General features: G+C 41.3%; 1 protein-coding gene across 2 annotated transcripts in view; it reads right to left on the bottom strand.

Annotated features, from left to right (window-relative positions):
- YWHAE (tyrosine 3-monooxygenase/tryptophan 5-monooxygenase activation protein epsilon) overlaps positions 1-18402 on the bottom strand; it is a 182376-nt gene that overhangs the window by 71854 nt on the left and 92120 nt on the right. For both annotated transcript variants that reach the window (XM_029611491.1, XM_029611490.1), the window contains exon 3: positions 4219-4325. In XM_029611491.1, coding sequence (XP_029467351.1) covers positions 4219-4325 — 107 coding nt within the window. The remainder of the gene's footprint in view (positions 1-4218; positions 4326-18402) is intronic.

Below are 18402 nucleotides of genomic sequence, written 5' to 3'. Positions count from 1 at the left end.
TCACCTTTTAATCATACTTGTAATCATTTGACCTTCCTTCCACCTTTCTTAATGCGCGAAATACATATGGACTGAGCTTTTTAGATCTTTTTTTGTTTTTTTTTTTTAAACAATGTCCATGCCTGCTGTATATTCAACCTTTATAGCTGCACCTTTCAGTTTTTCTCTGTTTTTCTCATTTTAATGAAGTTTCCCTTTTGAAAATTTAGTGCTAGAGTCGTGGATTTACCTATTGTCTCCCTTCCAGTCACTAATTCAAATTTGATCATGTTTTGATCACTATTGCCGAGCACTATTGCCAAGCAATCACCAAATTCTGTGTTCCACTGATGTTACATTTACCCAGTCATTATTGGGATAATTAAAATCTATTACTGCACTACCAATTTGGTTAGCTTCCCTAATTTCTCTTGGCATTTCATCGTCCATCTAATCATTGAGGGCAGGTGGATGGTAGTATACTTTTATCACTGTACTCTTCCCCCCACACATGGGATTTCTACTCATTTTGGGGTAGATTTTCTAAAAGTGTGCCCGCGCAAACAAAAGTACGCCGGATTTTATAAGATACGCGCGTAGCCACACATATCTTAAAAAATCCGGGGTCGGCACGCGCAAGGGGGTGCCTCGGAGGGAACTTTCCTTCGGCCTTCTCCCACCTTCCCCTCCCTAAACCCCTCCCACCACCACCACCTCTATCGACAACATTACGCCTGCCTGAGGCAGGGGGGTTGCTGGCGCGCCATCACCCGACCCGGGGGCTGTTTCGGAGGCCTCTGCCGCGCCCCGGGCCAGCACCACGCCCCCCCGGAACGCCCCCAACGCGCATCCCAGGGCTTGCGCACTCCGCCGAGCCTATGCAAAATCTACCCCTAAGATTCTATTGTGCATTTAGTCTCTTGCAGGATTTTTATCCTGTTGGACTTTATGCCAACCCGGATATAAAGTGCCACCCTACCCCCCTCCCACCTAGTTGCTCCTCCCTATCATTGCAATATAATTTGTCCCCTGATACGGCACTATCCCATTGGTTCTCATCCTTCCACCATGTCTCTAAGATGCCAATTAAGTCTCTCATCATTCATTACTATACACTAATTCTCCCATCTTACTTCGTAGACTTCTGGCATTTGCATACAGACATTTCAAAGTGTGTTTTCTGTTTTTATTAAAGGCCTACTTTTCAGTTGACAGGGAATTTTTTTTAGCTCAGGTGATTCTTTACTTATAGGTACATGAACTACTTTTGCTTTTACTGGAACCTATTGGTATGCCCTAACTCTCCTGCTTCATTAGTATCCTTTGAAGATACCTCTATTTGAACCATGCGCTGCTAAGCAACTGTCAGTTTTCCCCTTTGTTCTAGTTTAAAAACTGCTCTTTTTTTGAAGGTTAGCGCTAGCAGCTTGGTTCCAACCCTGGTTACGGTGGAGTCCCTTTCTTTGGAAAATATCCCCCCTTCCCCAAAAGGTTCCCTAGTTCTTACAAAACTGAATCCCTCTTCCTTGCATCATCTCATCCACGCATTGAGACTTCAGCGCTCTGCCTACCTCTGGGGAACTGCGTGTGGAACAAAGAACATTTCAGAGAATGCTACCCTGGAGGTGCTGAATTTCAGCTTCCTACTTAAGAGCCTAAATTTGGCTTCCAGAACCTCCTCCCACATTTTCCTATGTTGTTGATGTCTATATGTACCAGGACAGCCGGCTCCTCCCCAACACTGTGTAAAATCTTATCTAGGTGACGTGAGGTTCACCACCTTCTCACTTGGCAGGCCTGTTACCTGCCACCCAGCTGTCTACATTCCTAATAATCAAATCACCGACTATAAGGGCTGACCTAGCCTTTCCCTCCTGGGCAGTAGCCTGGGAGACATCTTCGGTGCATCACCTTGAGAGCAGGTCCTTGCTACAGGATCACTTCTGGCTGTACCAGGTTGATGCTCTCCAACCAGATCTCCCTCCAAGGCAGCACCAGGTTTGCCAGACTGGAGTTGGGACTTTGCTACTATGTCCCTGAAGGTCTCATCTATACAGCCCTCTGTCTGCCTCAGCTCCTCCAGGTCTGCCACTCTAGCCTCCAGAGATCATACTCATTCTCTGAGAGCCAGAAGCTCTTTGCAAAGGTGCATACACTTCACCTCTCACTGGTGGATAAAAAAAATCATACATGTGACATTCAACGCAGAAAACTGGAAGGCCCCCTCGTGCTGCTGGATTGCTGCCTTCAACTTAATTTTTGAGTTCTTAGTTAAGTTTAGGTTGCTAGGGGAGCAGGAATGTGTAAATATGTTCTTTAAATGTATTTGTATATTTACTATTAATCGGGTAATGACCTGCAAAGGGACAATTAAACTCTTAATAAGGCCTGAGGCAATCCTGTGTTTTCAATAAAAGGCTGAAAAGACTGTAAAGCTATCTAGTCTGCCCTTTCATCGAATTAACTGAACTTTGAAATTCCCATTACTCCCTCAGAGATCTCCAGTGTTTATTCAACTATTTCTTAAATTCAGATACTATTTTTCTCTCCACCATGTACACTGGGAGGTAGTTCATACATCCACTACCCTCTCTATAAAGAAATATTTCCTAAGATTACTCCTGAGTAATCTTTTTTCACCCTCATCCCATGACCCCTTGTTCTAGAGTCTCCTTTCTGTTGAAAAAACTTCACCTGCTATGCATGGAAACCTTGGAGGTATCCAAAACTCTCTATTATATCTCCCCTATCTTACCTTTTCTCTAGGGTATACACATTTAGATCTTTAAGTCTGTCCCCATATGCTTTTGAACGGAGGTCACTGACCATTTTAATAGCCACCCTCTGAACAGATCAACTATTTTATATCCTTTTGAAAGGTACAGTCTCCAGAACTGTACACAGTATTCAAACTGAGGTCTCAACAGGGACAATATCAACTCCCCTTTTCTGCTGACCATGCCTCTCCCTAGGCAACCAAGCATCTTCCTGGCTTCTGTCGTTGCTTTATCCACCTGTTTGGCCACCATAAGATCTTCAGATACAAATTACACCCAATACAATTCTTCTGTTGTGCTTAGAATTTCACCCAACACCTCTTCCTTGGGTTTTTAATATTCCAAATGCTAACTCTGCATTTTTTTTAGCATTAAATCTTAGTTGCCAGACCCTAGACCACACTTCTAGCTTTGCTAGATCCCTCCTATTTTCCACAGCTTCATGGTGCAAATTTTAGTATCAGCAAAAAGACAACCCTTCCACAACTGGCCACATATACAGTCTTTGAAACCAATTACTATGGGCTTCTTGGAACCAGACATTCTGTGAAAAAAATATTCCTTTTTGTCTTTTCCCCAAATAGCACTTACAAGTTATGTTTGAGGGTTGCCAAGGCAGCAAGGCAACTTAATAAATGAAAAATTAAAGTAGTGAAGATAAAAAAGAAAAATTTCACAGAGATAGGGTGATTGTCTGTGCTGATGCTTGGAAGAAAAAGGGCTGAGGGGACTTACGAGGCAATCCCCATGTGGGAATTCCTGCAAATGCTCAGTAGAGCAAAATTTCTATGAGCAGAGAGAGAAGCATCTGTTTGGCAGATAGGACAACCTTGACACCAGATTTGACCAGATAGGACGACCTTGACACCAGAGCCAAAGGAGTTCCTATTTTAATGGATTTAGTCTTAATTTGTGATCACTACGCCATTGGATTACTGCTTGGTAATGAAAATTGTTTGAATAAATCCTATTTTGATACAGAGTTATGTCATCCACAAACAGGTGGCACTCAATGGTGAAGGTCACAGATAGGGTGCTTATAGATGTTGAATAAGACAGAGGAGAGGCATTCCAGAATTGAGCTCTCTACAGCTGGATGATTTTGTTGGCCCACGTAACTGACTGCATATTTAAAAGTCCATGCTCATAATTTTCTCCTTTAGTCTCTATCCCTCCATCACTTTTTTCCCCATTTCTCTCCTCCCAACTCAGTTCAATCCCCAGAACTCTTCACTTTCCATTCCTTCCATTTGATACCTAGTCTTCTCTTCTTACATTGCAAAAGAGTGAGGCTTTAATCAATTCATGCAGTCTTATTAACATAGAGCTAAAGGGTGAAATAACAGCCAGTTTAAAACCTGAATAAAAGCGCATTTGGCAGCATTGCAATGTGCAACAGATATTCCTCAATTAAATATGCAATTTTAACTAAAATTGTATTGAAAAATGTTAATGCACTTACATTTTGTAATAGAAAACTTTGGATTCGCCAGTGGTTGCAGCAGGAATGAGATGTTTGTCAAGCACACGAAGAATATCACTGCAAATTGATTTCAGCTCAATTTCAACCTGGAAAAAACCACAAAGATTTACCAAAAAAATATTTATCCACATTAGGAACAACTGAAATGAAAATATTTAAAACCTTTAAATATGAAGATATTGCATTTACAAACCATCAACTTTTATTAAATGTAAAGTCAAACAACTGCACAAATTGCCAGTATTCATATTTCTTCAGAACATAATCAGCCGAATCTGGCACAAACATTGTGTTCTGAAGAGCACCACAGTCTTGGTCTCTAGTTAAGGATAATTGCTATGTAGGTTAAATTAGACAGGAAAGAGGAGATTAAAGTAAAAGGAAAATCCTAAGTACTTGCACATGAAGCATGGCACCGCAGCAGTACAGAGAAATGCTTGAAAATTATAAATGCAATAAAAATGAGCAGAAGGTAATACAACCTATTATGCCAAGTTATTAGCTTCTGGGATCAACCAGTTTTTTGTTAACATAAAAATAAAGAAAATGGACAAATTCCAAAAGGGAAAAAGGGCAAATTGCATGCCCACTCGAATATCAGGTGCCAACAACATGCAGTAAAGCAACTAAATATGAAGAAAAGTGTTTATATTTTAAAGGGGGTGGAAAAAAAGAACAGAAACAGACAGCACAGGAGATAAACAACTATAAATATTCTAGAAGTGGAACCATCCTAATTGCACGATTAAAACAAAACTAGAGTAGAAGTTACTAGCAATTTGACATTTATCATTAAAATTGTCTATTGTACCTGAAGACTGGAGGGTGACCAATATAATACCAATCTTTAAAAAGGACTTCAGGGGTGATCCAGCAAACTAAAGAAAGAAATTAACATACGGGTCGATACAGAAAAAAATGCGGGAGAGCCGGCGAGCGCCCGCTCTCCCAACGAGTGCGATTTAGTATCGGCCCACATGCAAATGAGGGCCCGCGGTAAAAAGAGGCACTAGGGACACTAGCGCATCCCCAGCGCCTCCTTTTTGACAGGAGGGTGGCTGTCAGTGGGTTTGACAGCCGACGGTCAATTTTACTGGCATCGGTTCTCGAACCCGCTGACAGCCACGGATTCAGAAAACAGACACCGGCATAATTGCGCACCCGTCTTCCGATCCGTGGGCCGATTTTTTATTTTTTTCTTTTAATTTTGGGGCCTCCGACTTAATATCGCCACGATATTAAGTCGGAGGGTGTACAGAAAAGCAGATTTTTCTGCTTCTCTGTACACTTGCCTGGAGCTGGCCGAAATTAACGCCAGCCTTTGGCAGCCGTTAATTTCTGAAAGTAAAATGTGCAGCTTGGCTGCACATTTTACTTTCTGAATCCCGCGGGAATAACTAATAGGCCCATTAATATGCATTTGCATGTTGCGGGCACTATTAGATTTTTTTAGGGGGGGGTGTTGGCCCTGCATTTATAAGGGGTAAAAATAGCACGTCGAAAACGCGCGGCCAAATGCGGGCTAACAGTGCGCTACACTGGAGCGCACTGTACTGTGTCGCCTAATAGTGATGGAAATGGGTTAATGGGTAAATCCTAAGGGAAGTCTTGCCTCACCAATCGGCTACATTTTTTTTGAAAAGGTTAACATGAGGATAATGGTGAGCTGGTAGATATAATGATTCTGAATTTGTGTCTAATTAAGTCCCTCATGAGAGACTGATGAGAATATTAAAAGTCGTGGGATGGGAGAGCAACAGACATGAGAAGACTCCTGGTCCTGTTGGGAGTCTTCCTTTCTCCACAGCCACTGCTGGAGATGTTGGAGGGTCACACCTGAACTGCCCATATAACCCCTGGGCCTGTGGCACTTCAGTAAGGGATAGACATGTTGGGGGCCTGTTGGGGGCCTTCCTTTCTCCGGACCCATTGCTGGTGACAGAGGGCCATGCCTGAAATGCCCATATAACACCTGGGCTGCGGTGCGCAACTACTGATTTACATCACCAAAGCTGACACCCTTTATGAAAAATGTTTTGTCTGTGCTGAAATTCTCTGCAATGAGTAGCTTCTCTCAGTTTCTGATTTCTTGTTGGCTGTTTATGGAAAAGAAGAAGAAAGGAACTCTCAGGACCCCTCCCACCCTGATCTAGTGCTCCTCCCTCAGTATTTCAGCTGACTACATCTAAACTTGATTCGAGAATGTACTACAATCCAGGGATACTCAAGCTTTGCACACCTGATGCTGTTACTAGTGGGGACTCCATCTCCCTTAGCCCAAATGCTAGAACTCCTCTTAGGCTTCAAGAATTACCCCAGGTTGGGAGGGAGAATTTGTCATCCAAACAGGTTTCCATCTCCACTCCCAGTGGTGGAACAATCCTGGGGTTTGGTCAGACTGGGCCAGGTAATCATGGTAGTAGTATTTGCCCCTATACTCCTGTACTTATTGTTATGTCTTGCCTTTAACTCTTAAGCATCCCACGATAATCACTATGAATTCATGGGAATGGGGCATTCACTCTCAGGGAAGATTGACTCTGTATGAAACCCTACATAATCAAGTTGCTGTCCAGGAACAAAAGCTTAAAGACCATGAGAAGTTCAAGCTTCTGATTGACCAATATAAGGAACTGCAGCAGGGTCAAATGTTGTCGATTAGGTACAAGGGGTGGTCATGTCGCCAATTTGAAAATGTGGATAACCATTCAAGGAGATTCAATTTAAGATGCCTTAATTTTTCTATAGTGGATTTGTTTCCTATTGAAATGTCACAAATATTTTATCTAGATATTCTTAAAATACCTGTTGAATCTTTCCCACCTGATTTTAGGGTATTTTATCTTCCAGATAAAAGAGCCACTATGGTTAACAATTGTCTTTTCTGATGATACAGTGGAAAGTGTAGATTTAATTGTCCTTCAATAAAATTCTCAGCTAGAGATGCACAAGTTAAACGTATGCAACTTAGTTTTGTTTTTTTTTTGTTGGACGCTTATAAAGATTGGACTTTAAAGATGTATTTTTGTGCTAAGTCTTGCCTCTTCAGGAAAAATTGAAATTTTAGAACCTAATGTTGCCAGAGTCACTCAACTTAGAGATGCAAAGTACCTCTTAATGTGCGATAAGAGTGTGCTAGCTTTGGGTGATATTTTTGCCTTACGATTATTTATTTATTTAAAAATTTATATACCGGAGGTTCCTGTATAATATACATATCACCCCGGTTTACAAGGAACAGTGACTATCGCTACATTTAGCGGTTTACATAGAACAGAATTAAAAACGAAGTTTTTACATTGAACAAACGAAGTAAGCAAGTTTTTACATTGAACAAACTAATCAAAGTAAGCAAATAGTGTATAATATTAAACCGTTAATAAACATGCAGTTAAATAAATCAATAAATAACATGGCAATATGTAAGTCCACATGAGTATATGTATGTAGTATGTATGAAGTCATCATGAATATGTAAATATCTGATTGAATGAAGGAAGAATATAATAGATCTGGAAATATCATTGTGGGAGTGAAAAGACTTTTCTTCCTGTTCTTGGCTCTAGGGGAATGCTTGTTTGAACAACCAAGTCTTAAGTTTCTTTTTAAATGTAGTGTGGCATGGTTCCAGACGAAGGTCTGGAGGGAGCGAGTTCCAAAGTGAAGGGCCCGCTGTAGATAGTGCACGTTTCCTCAGAACGGATTTTGCCGGTTGTGTGATTAGTCTGTTCTGATAAGCGCTTCTGGTTGGTTTCACGGATGTGTGTAGTTGAATTTGAAATGTTAAGTTGAGAGGTGCGATGTTGTATAAGGCCTTATGTATCATCATTAGAGACTTGAATTGGATCCTGTATTTAATCGGAAGCCAGTGGAGGTGGTGGAGGATTGGGGTGATATGATCTCTTTTTTTGGCATTTGAGAGAATTCTTGCGGAGGCGTTCATGACCATCTGAAGTGGTTTGGTGGTGCATGCTGGTAGGCCTAGGAGGAGCGAGTTACAGTAGTCCAGTTTTGGGAGTATGATGGCTTGTAAAACCATGCGGAAGTCTCTGTATAGGAGGAGTGGTTTAAGTTTCTTTAATGTTTGAAGTTTAAAGAAACATTCTTTTGTTGTGTTGTTGATGAATTTGTTGAGACTGAGTCTGCTGTCTATGATGACTCCCATGTCTTTAACTTGTTGCGTGGTGGAGTGCCCGGCGGTGTCCGGATGTTGGTTAGTGTTAGAATGTGAAGGGGGGGTATAGTTTTCCGGTGCTATAATGAGGATTTCGGTTTTGTTTAGAACCAAGTTGAGGCTGGTGAGTAGATTGTTGATAGCTGACAGACATTTATTCCAGTATGATATGGCTTTGTGTAGGGAATCTTCTATAGGGATGAGGATTTGAATATCATCCGCGTATAGGTAATGTCTTAGCTTAAGGTTAGTGAGTAGTTGACAGAGCGGGAGCAGATAAATATTGAAAAGAGTCGGAGAGAGGGATGATCCTTGCGGTACCCCTCTCTTGGATTTGATGGTGTGGGACTCTGTTATTTATCTTGACTTTGTATGATCTGTTCTCCAAAAACGATTTGAACCAGTTAAGAGCTGCTCCTGTAATGCCGATGTCTATTAGGCATTTCGGGAGGCACGTGTGGTTTACGGTATCAAACGCTGATGAGAGATCCAGGAGAGCGAGGAGGCAAGGTTGGCCCTTTTCTAGGTTGAAGATGATAGTGTCTGATAATGATGTTAATAACGATTCGGTATTCATAGTCTTACGAAAGCCAAATTGGTTTGAGGTGAGGATATTGTTTTCGTCAAGAAATTCTGTAAGTTGTTTGTTGACAACTTTCTCCATAACTTTGGCAATCATAGGGAGGTTTGCTATGGGTCTAAAGTTAGCTGGGTCTGAGGTGGGTAAGTTGGGTTTTTTGAGGAGCGGTTTGAGCATGGCTAACTTGAGTTGGTTCGGGACATGTCCTTGGGTGAGAGAGCAGTTAATGATGTCTGCTAAAGGTTTGGCTATGGTGTTGGTGATCAGACTCAGTTTGTTGGATGGAATATGGTCTGATGGATGGGAGGATGGTTTTATCTTCTTGAGGATATTCTCTAGTTCTAATGTGGATGTGGGCTCAAAAGAGTTGAGCACTGTTGGTGAGGTGTTAGGTTGTTGGACGGTTGGTTGCGATGGTTGTTGATCTGTTGGGAGTGGTGGTTGTTGAGCGGCTGATCGCGATGATTGGGGGCTGAGGTGGAATACGTGGTTTGGATGTGTAGATGGTCCCTTGAGGGGGGCTAGGAGTGAGGTGATTTTGTTGTCAAAGAAGTCTGCCAGCTCGTTCGCTTTATTAAGTGCTTGATCGTCTGGAATGGTAGGCGCCGGGGGTTTTGTGAGGGTTGATACATAGGAGAAAAGAGCTCTTGAATCGAAAATGAGGTGGTGGATTTTTTTGGAGAAGAATATTCTCTTTGTTGTGTTGATGTTGTTTCTGTATGAATTAAGGCATGATTTGTAGATGAGGAGGGTGGTTGAAGATGGGTTTTTTCGCCAATTTTGTTCCTTGCATCTCAACTCGTGTTTATGTTTTTTTAGCTCCGGTGTGAACCAGGGTCTCCTGTTGTCTTTGTTTGGATTGATTATCTTATAAGTGGTCAAGTACAATGGCATTAAATGTGTGTTTTTCAATCCTACTCAGCTAAAAGGTTTCCTCTCAAATACAGAAATGCCAGCAGCTGTTAAGTTCTTGATTGGTATATCTAGCACTGAGAAAAATAATTCTTGGGTTCATTTTCCTTATAAAATGTTAATTTTTCTTTATAAATACTTATATTCCACAACGTACACATTTTCTGAGTCTCCCCCAATTTTGGGGTCTAATGTTATTTATTATATTACATACATTTTTTTCTATTGTTATTCAATATTTGTTTTACTTTAAATTTGTTAAAACTCTCTTTATTAAACTTCTATAAATAAAAGTCATGGTATAGGATGAACAAAGACTAAAATGTTAAAAGAAATTAGAAAAAGCAAACAAGTTAAGACTATAAAATGAGCAATTTCAATTACCCTAATACTAACTGGGTAAATTTCTCATCAGAACATGCTAGTAAGGCTAAGTTATTAGATACCATAAATGACTGCATCATAGAGTAACTGATTCCTGGAATTTGAGTGTGAGACTAATCTACAACTAATCCTCTCTGATACACAGGATCTGGTGCAAGAGTTAATGGTGTTGGGGGCCACTTGAAAATCATAATCTTAATATAAGCAAAGTTAAGTCACTGAATGGAAGGTATTAAGGAAATCTATAGCAATAAAATTTAGCTTTAAAAAATGACTATGATAAAATAAGGAAATTAGAAAAAAAAGAAATGGTTGCAAAGATTAAACTTTTTAAACAGTGTCCACACCAAATGCAAATACTACTTTGGAAGCCCAGACTAGATGTATTCCATGCATTAAAAAAAAGATAGAAAGACAAGACGACCAACCAACTGCCAGCATGACTACATTGTGAGGTGAAAAAAAAGCTATAAAAAAGCCAAAGAATGTCCTTCAAAAAACTGGAAGGAGAATCCCACTGAAGAAAATAGGAAAGAATATAAGCACTGGCAATTTAAACGTAAAGCATTAAGGCAGGTCAAAAGAGAATTGGAAAAGAAACTGGCTAGAGGCAAAAAAAAAATAAAAAGCACTTCAGGTATAATTGAAGAGTCCATTGGACAGCTAGATTACCGAATGGCTAAAGGGAAGACAAGTCCAAAGCACAGCTACTGGAGCTTATTCTGCACTCAACACGATTAGTGAAAACACAATAAGTGCAGATAACTTCTTGTGGTCATAGTTCACAAAAACATTTATTATTTCCAATATGGCAACTCCACTTAATGTAATGTCAACTTCTGTAAGAAGTCCCCCGACACGGACCCCATGTTTCTCCAGTCTGGCTGCGTCGGGAGGGACAAATTTTAAATAATCTATAAACACAAAAAATGTACGTGGGACCCAAATACAGATACTAGAAGGCAGACAAGAGGTCAAATATAATCATATAGACAAAACCATTAAGAGACATACCTTTGTATTCAAATGTCAATGTTACCGAGAGCGCACTAAACACTATGACATAAGGATTTAAACGCTGACAAGAATAATGGCGTGAAGAACATGCACCAATCAGAAGAGCAAATACTTCAACCAATCACAGCTTAAGGTCAAATGACATCAAATAGCTGTCAGATAAAGTGACACCATTCGAGATCTGCATTTAAGCCCTTAGGCATGACAGTATCCAAAATATAGATCCATTGTTGCTCTTTGAGTAATATTTCAGAGAAATTTCCTCCCCTCACGGGAGGAGATACAACTTCCAGTACAAAATACGTTAAGTCAAATATCGTACGCGACAAATGCGTCCAATGATCTACTAACGGTGCATTTTCCTTGCAATTCTTAATATTAGATCTATGTTCAATTATGCGGGTCTTTATCAAACGGAATGTTTTCCCCACATATAGCTTTCGACAAGGGCAACTGATGTCATATTACACCTGATGAATTACAATCTGATTCACCAAATAGTAATTTTTCCAGTCATGGGATGAGTGAAAGCTGTCAGTGTGAGAGTGTGTACACAAACTGAACAAAAACCACACGGTTTATGACCTCCTCTATTCCCTGGGATATTCTTGGCTCCACTGATAGAATGTACTAACCAAAACCGCACGGAAGTGGAGAACGGCAATCACTACAATAGGCAATCCCTCTCAAGGGCCAAACCGTAATACAGAACTGAGTTGGATCCTTGCTGTAACAGATCCATTTGCGGTGGAAGGCGAAAGGGGCTCTCCACCAGGAGTCTTCGCAAATCCACATACCGTGGACGCCTGGGCCAGTCTGGTGCTTCCAGGAGTACTAGCCCCCCTATGGCCTTCAATCTTACGAATTATTCTGCCCAGCAAGGGCCACAGAGGAAACACCTAATGCAACCTGTCTTCCGGCCAGACCTGTACGAAGGAGTCTACTCCCAGGGACCATGGATCCCTCCTGCGACTGTAGAATCGAAAAACCTTCACATTTATTTATTTATTTAGCATTTTTCTATACCGACTTTCCAATAACAAAATTATTGATCAATTCGGTTTACATTTTAAACAATAACAACAATGACAAGTAAATGTCTTACAATGAACAGGTCGAATTAACTTGGATTAAGATATATGGGGGTAATAACATAATTAACATGAGCGGTGCCTAATATAGGCTAGAGGCTGGGTTTTAATGATAGACTGCCAAAGATAATAGACTGCCAAAGATCATGTGATTTCTAGAGAAGATCTATATAGTTCTCTAGCGTGTTACCACTGAGGGGATATTGGCAGGGATATTTCGCAGGTTGATGTTATGGGAAAGCTTGGTTGAATAACCAAGTCTTGAGTCTTTTTTTAAATGTAGTGGAGCATTGCAGTGATCTGAGCTCTGATGGGAGAGAGTTCCAGAGTTTAGGCCCAGCTGTGGAGAAAGCTCTTTTACTTAATGCTGACTTCATCGGTGGGATTTGAAGGTTGTTTTTGTAGGCTTGTCTCACTGGTCTGGAAGATGTGTGGAGTTGGAGAGGGAATGTGAGCTCGAGTGGTGCCAGGTTGTGTATTGCCTTGTGGGTTACTGAGAGCACTTTGAATAGTATTCTGAATTTGACGGGAAGCCAGTGTAGGCTTTTTAAGATGGGTGAGATGTGGTCTCTTTTGTTGGACTTGGTTAAGATCCTCGCTGCAGCGTTCTGCAGCATCTGTAGCGGTTTTATGGCGTTGGCAGGGAGACCCAGTAGAAGTGAGTTGCAGTAATCTATTTTCGTGAGAATGATTGCTTGTAGAACTAATCGGAAGTCTTTGAAATGTAGGAGTGGTCTCAGTCTTTTTAAGACTTGTAATTTGAAGAATCCATCCTTTACGATGTTATTTATGAGTGATCTATAATTCATTTGGTTATCAAGTATAACTCCTAGATTTCTGACTTGTGGGGTTATTGTTAATTGAGTTGACAAGATGGTACTTGGAAGTGTGTAGGTTCCGTTTTGGGAAATGAGGAGATATTCTGTTTTGTTTTGATTAAGGATCAAGTTGAGGTTAGTGAGTAAGTTGTTGATGGCTTGTTGGCAAGAGTTCCAGAAGTCCAGAGTTTTTTGGAGAGATTCAGTAATAGGAATCAGTATCTGAACATCGTCTGCATATAAGTAGTGGACGAGATTCAGGTTGATGAGGAGCTGGCAGAGTGGCAGAAGGTAAATATTGAATAAGGTTGGAGAGAGTGATGATCCTTGTGGGACTCCTAAGTTGCAGGTGACTGGATGAGATTCTTCCTTTTTGATCTTGACCTTATACTGTCTGTTCTGTAGGAACGATTTGAACCAGTTGAGGGCCTCATCTCTGATGCCAATTTCTGCCAGGCGATCTATTAATGTGTTGTGATTGACCGTGTCAAAAGCTGCTGTTAGATCTAGGAGGATGAGAAGACACGGTTGTCTGTTTTCAAGTTTAAGTAATATAGAGTCCGTTAATGAGATTAGGAGGGTTTCGGTGCTTCGAGATTGGCGGAAACCGAACTGCGATGGGGAAAGAATTTTGTGGTCGTTTAGGTATTCTGTTAGTTGTTTGTTTGCAACTCGTTCCAAGATTTTTGCGATGAATGGTAGATTAGCTATTGGGCGAAAATTGGCTGGGTTTTCAGGAGAAAGATTAGGTTTTTTTATGAGTGGTTTTATGATTGCCATTTTTAGTGGGTCAGGTACAATCCCGTGAGAGAAGGAGCAATTTATGATTTGTGCGATGGGTTTGGATATGATTTTAGCACAAGAGATGAGGAGATTGGTGGGTATGGTATCCTGAGGGTGAGAAGAAGGTTTGAGCTTTTTTAGGATATTTTCGATCTCTAAGGATGAGGTCGGTTCGAACTCCTTAAGGCTAGCCTTTTGTGATGAGACTGCAGCTCGAGGTATTACTGGCGTAGTGTAATTATTATTGTTATTATTAATGGACTGAGTTAGTAGATTTGGTTATCTTGTTTTTGAAGTAGGTTGCCAGTTCTTCTGCTTTGCTTGCTGCTTTATCATCTGGTATGGATGTTGGTAGGGGTTTAGTGAGGGATGAGACCAAAGAAAAAAGCGCTCTAGGGTCGAAAATGAAGTGGTGGATTTTTTGTGAGTAAAAGTCTCTTTTTGCTTGGAGGATGGATATTCTGTAATGGTGCATCATGGTTTTGAATGCCGTGATGTTGGTGTATGTTGGGTTTTTACGCCAGTGTTCTTTTTTTCTGAGATCCTGTTTTAAGGATTTTAGTTTTGGTGTGTACCAAGGTTTTCTGTTGTCCTTGTTTGCTTGAGGAGCTTTGGTAATAGTTGGGCATGTAGTATCGGCCACTTTTTTGGTAATGTTGTTCCAGGACAAAATGGCTGAGTCCGCGTTAGTAAGGTCCAGTTGGTTAAGTTCATCCGATAGGCTGTTGCTGAGAATTTCCTGGCTGCACATTTTTTTGAATTGGATTGTGTTATTCTGCTTTTCTGGGAGTGTAGGTAGGTTTATCTTTAGTGTTGTGTTTATTGCGAGACATTGCCAGCAGGTCTAGGATCGGAAGGCCCCAGCAAGCCACAATCAGCTGAAACGCCTCGGCTGACAACACCCAATTCTCATGGGTCCAGACTCTTCCTGCTGAGAAAGTCCACTCTTACGCTGTCTTTTCCTGCAATGTGAGGCAGAGATCTGCAGATGACATTTCGCCCATTCCATAAGCTGGTCTATTTCTTGTGACACTTACTGGCTCTTGGTTCTTCCCTGGCAACTAATGTAGGCCACCGTCGTTGCGTTGCTAGACATCATGTGAACCTGCTTGACCCTTAAACATGTGGCTGAACTGAAAGCATGCCAGCCGTACCACCCAGACGTCCAGGCGATTGATGTTCCAGCGGGACTCGTTGGCATTCCATCGCCCTTGGGCCTTTAACTCGAGACAGTAAGGCCCCAACAATGAAGATTCGCATCTGTCTTGAGTACCAACTAGGTCAGATAAGACAAAGGAATTCCCTCAGATGATTCTCCTGCAACCACCCCTGGAGGAGAGAGCAGATTTCCATTAGCAAGTAAAGCCAAACCACATAGTCCTGTCTATGCAGGTTCCAACGAATCAGCAGAGAGCGCTGAAGAGGACGGATATACACCTTCACCCGCAGCACCACTTCCAGGGCTGCTGCCATCAAGCCGAGCACCTGTAGGGTAAGACCACATCATCTGGCGTTCACCAACTGCCGCACTTGAGACGTCATTTTATTAATCCGAACTTCCAGTAGCAAAACTGTCCTGCCCTGTGTTGAACTGGACCCCCAGATACTCCGACTGGGATGGCTGAAGACTGCTCTTGGTCAGGTTCACCACCCAACTGAGCTCCTGCAGTAATATCACCTTGTGCGTCACCAGGCAGCTGTCTTCCAAGACTTATTTATTTAGGTGTTTTATATGCCAGAAGATCACAACAGTTTACAAAATCAGCATTAAAAATTCTTTGTCAACATTCCTATTCTAGGTCAACATTACAGCAAATGCATATTCTAGTTCATATCTATACATATTCTAGGTCAACATGCCCAAATAAGGGTGCACCAGAATCCCTTCTCTTCACAGGCCAATACTACAACCACCATAATATTGGAAAATGTTCTGGGAGTGGTGGCTAGACCAAAGGGCAGCGCCTGACACTGATAATGGTGCCCCAACATCGCAAAGTGTAGAAAGCAGTGTTCCAATCGGATGGGTTTATGAAAGTAAGCCTCTGACAGATCCAGGGAGGTCAGAAATTCATGGAGGGTTAAAGATTTTGGAGTGGGTTAGAGTCAAGATGGTGACTCGTAAGACACCACAGAGAAGCTCTCCCTGCAATTTTGTGTTACCTTTTGTGATTTCCTCAAGAATTTGGCGCTTGCAGGATGCCACACACTAAGCGAAAAGCTAAGCTAAAGAATACTATTCCTGAGAAGGATGACTGCGTTCAGCAGGCGAAAATTGAGAGTTTCTTCGCATCAACTGCAAAGTTACCGGAAGCGAGGGCCGCAGTGGGAGAGACCTTGGAGCTTGGTTCTCTCTCAATGGCCGAGACGATAATCGCTGAGCCTGGGGGCCCCAGTGACGCCATCCCCGCCCCAAGGACTGAGGGAAGTGGAAGTGGAAGATCTGCCATGACCCTCAAGGGAGAGGGAATGAGACAGTGACCCCAGATCCGGGCGGAGAAAGCGGGGAAAGAGCGTCTGAAAAAGGTGAGAGAACTGTTCGAGATACAACTTCGTCTCCCTTGCCCCCTAAAGAGGCTCTACCGGCATATAACAATGCTATTACACAAAACGAATCCTTGAATTTAATTCCAGGGACTGTTTGCATTACAGAAGTCCCCTGTTGTGACTCGAGATATAGTTTGGAATGCTTTAGTCTCCATAGAGTCTGCAATATCGTCCTTAATGAAAGTATTTCCGGAAACAAACAAGAAAGGATTAAATACTGAAAAGATTGTGATTCAACAAGAAAAAATTGAAAATGTAGGAAAAAAAGTAACATTGATTGAGAATATTCAAACAAATTTAATTAAATCTGAAAACATAATGAAGAAAAAATTTGAGAAAATTGAAAATTTCCTTAGATTTTTAAATGAAAGAGTAGTTAACTTTCCAAATTTGAAAAAAGTGTCACCGGTGGAGATATTTAAATCTTATATGATGGATTGCCTTAAGTTCCTAAAGGAGGTTACTCCTGTGATTACCAAAGCTTTTTTTTATATCACGCAAGCCATTACATTCAGATGGTACAGAAGTAAGGGATCAACAGTCCTTGAATTATCACTGAGATGCTTGAGTTATCTACACAGACAGAAATTACAACAAGGGGAACATTGCTAATATCGTTCACTTTTGAATAAGATTGAAATTTGGTATTAAAGATTTTCTTCAGAAACAGGATGATGAAATATTATGGGCAAAATGTCTGGATTTATCCAGACGTTGTACGGCCCACACAAGAACATAGGAAGAAATTCCTGCAGATGAGATTAGAGATAAATCGTGGAGCTAGTATGATTTTGAAATATCCATTTAAATGTTTATTGAAAAATCAAGAAGAAAAATTATGTATTTCTGGAGCCGGAACAATTAAGGGGCTTCTTGGATGGGAATTCTGGAGGTGTATAAATGGGATAACGTGTGAACACGTCTTATTGAGTTGTTTAATTCTTTATATTAATATATTATGTGAGCTCCATATTACTTTATTCATCTTGGCTCCGTATTTTCCTGAATATTAGAAATTTTATGTTAGAATGAGCATTTCTTTTTTGTTACTTGTTACCTTAAGGAAAATGTAGTGTATAAAATCTCCATTCTTTTATTATATTGATATTGTAATATATCTGAAAATTTAAAAAAAAGAAAGATTTTGGAGTGGTTTGATTCTCAAAAGCTTTTAGTGAATGTTGACAAAACAGAATGGATGTGTATAGGGAAGGAGGGGGATCCCTAAGGAATTAGTTAATTTAATGATAGGAGATGTGGCTATTGCAAGAAATCAGAAAGTGAGAGAGGTCCTGACTATGGATTTTCATATTTCCTCAATGGTTCAGAGAGTATGCTTTCGACTTAGACAGCCAAGTTTGCTGAAAGGTTGACCCTCTGTAGGGATGAAACCGCTTGGAACCCTGGAGACGACGACACCTCATACTAAAGGGGCGCTGTAACTGCTTATCTTCTGGCAACTGAGGCACCGGAGACTCACCCCACTTACTGGCCCGTTTCTCCAACTTACTCCCAAACAAGAGCGAGCCTTTAAAGGGCATCTTGGTAAGATTAGCTTTGGCCAGTTGCCAACCAGAGTTGGCAACTGGCCACTACTATAACTGAAGCCACTCCTCTGGCCGAGGTATGGACCAAATCACAGCCTACAACCTGCTAAAAAGGCAGCAGCGGGCTCCATAACCGCTCTGAAATTCCCTCCAGACTCAACCTCCTGAGAGGGAAACAGACAAGATTGCGCCACTAGGGCGCAAACAGGAAGCAATCTGTAAAGTCAATGTCACTGCCTCAATCCTTCTACCATGTACATCTTTCGAGGCCGCTCCTCCCTCTATGGAGATAGTCGTCCGCTTAGACACT

This window comes from Rhinatrema bivittatum, chromosome 8 (assembly GCF_901001135.1).
Source record: "Rhinatrema bivittatum chromosome 8, aRhiBiv1.1, whole genome shotgun sequence".
NCBI classification, from domain to species: Eukaryota; Metazoa; Chordata; class Amphibia; order Gymnophiona; family Rhinatrematidae; genus Rhinatrema; species Rhinatrema bivittatum.
Note: the sequence above shows the minus strand (reverse complement) of the source record. Positions and strands in the feature narration are given on the sequence as shown.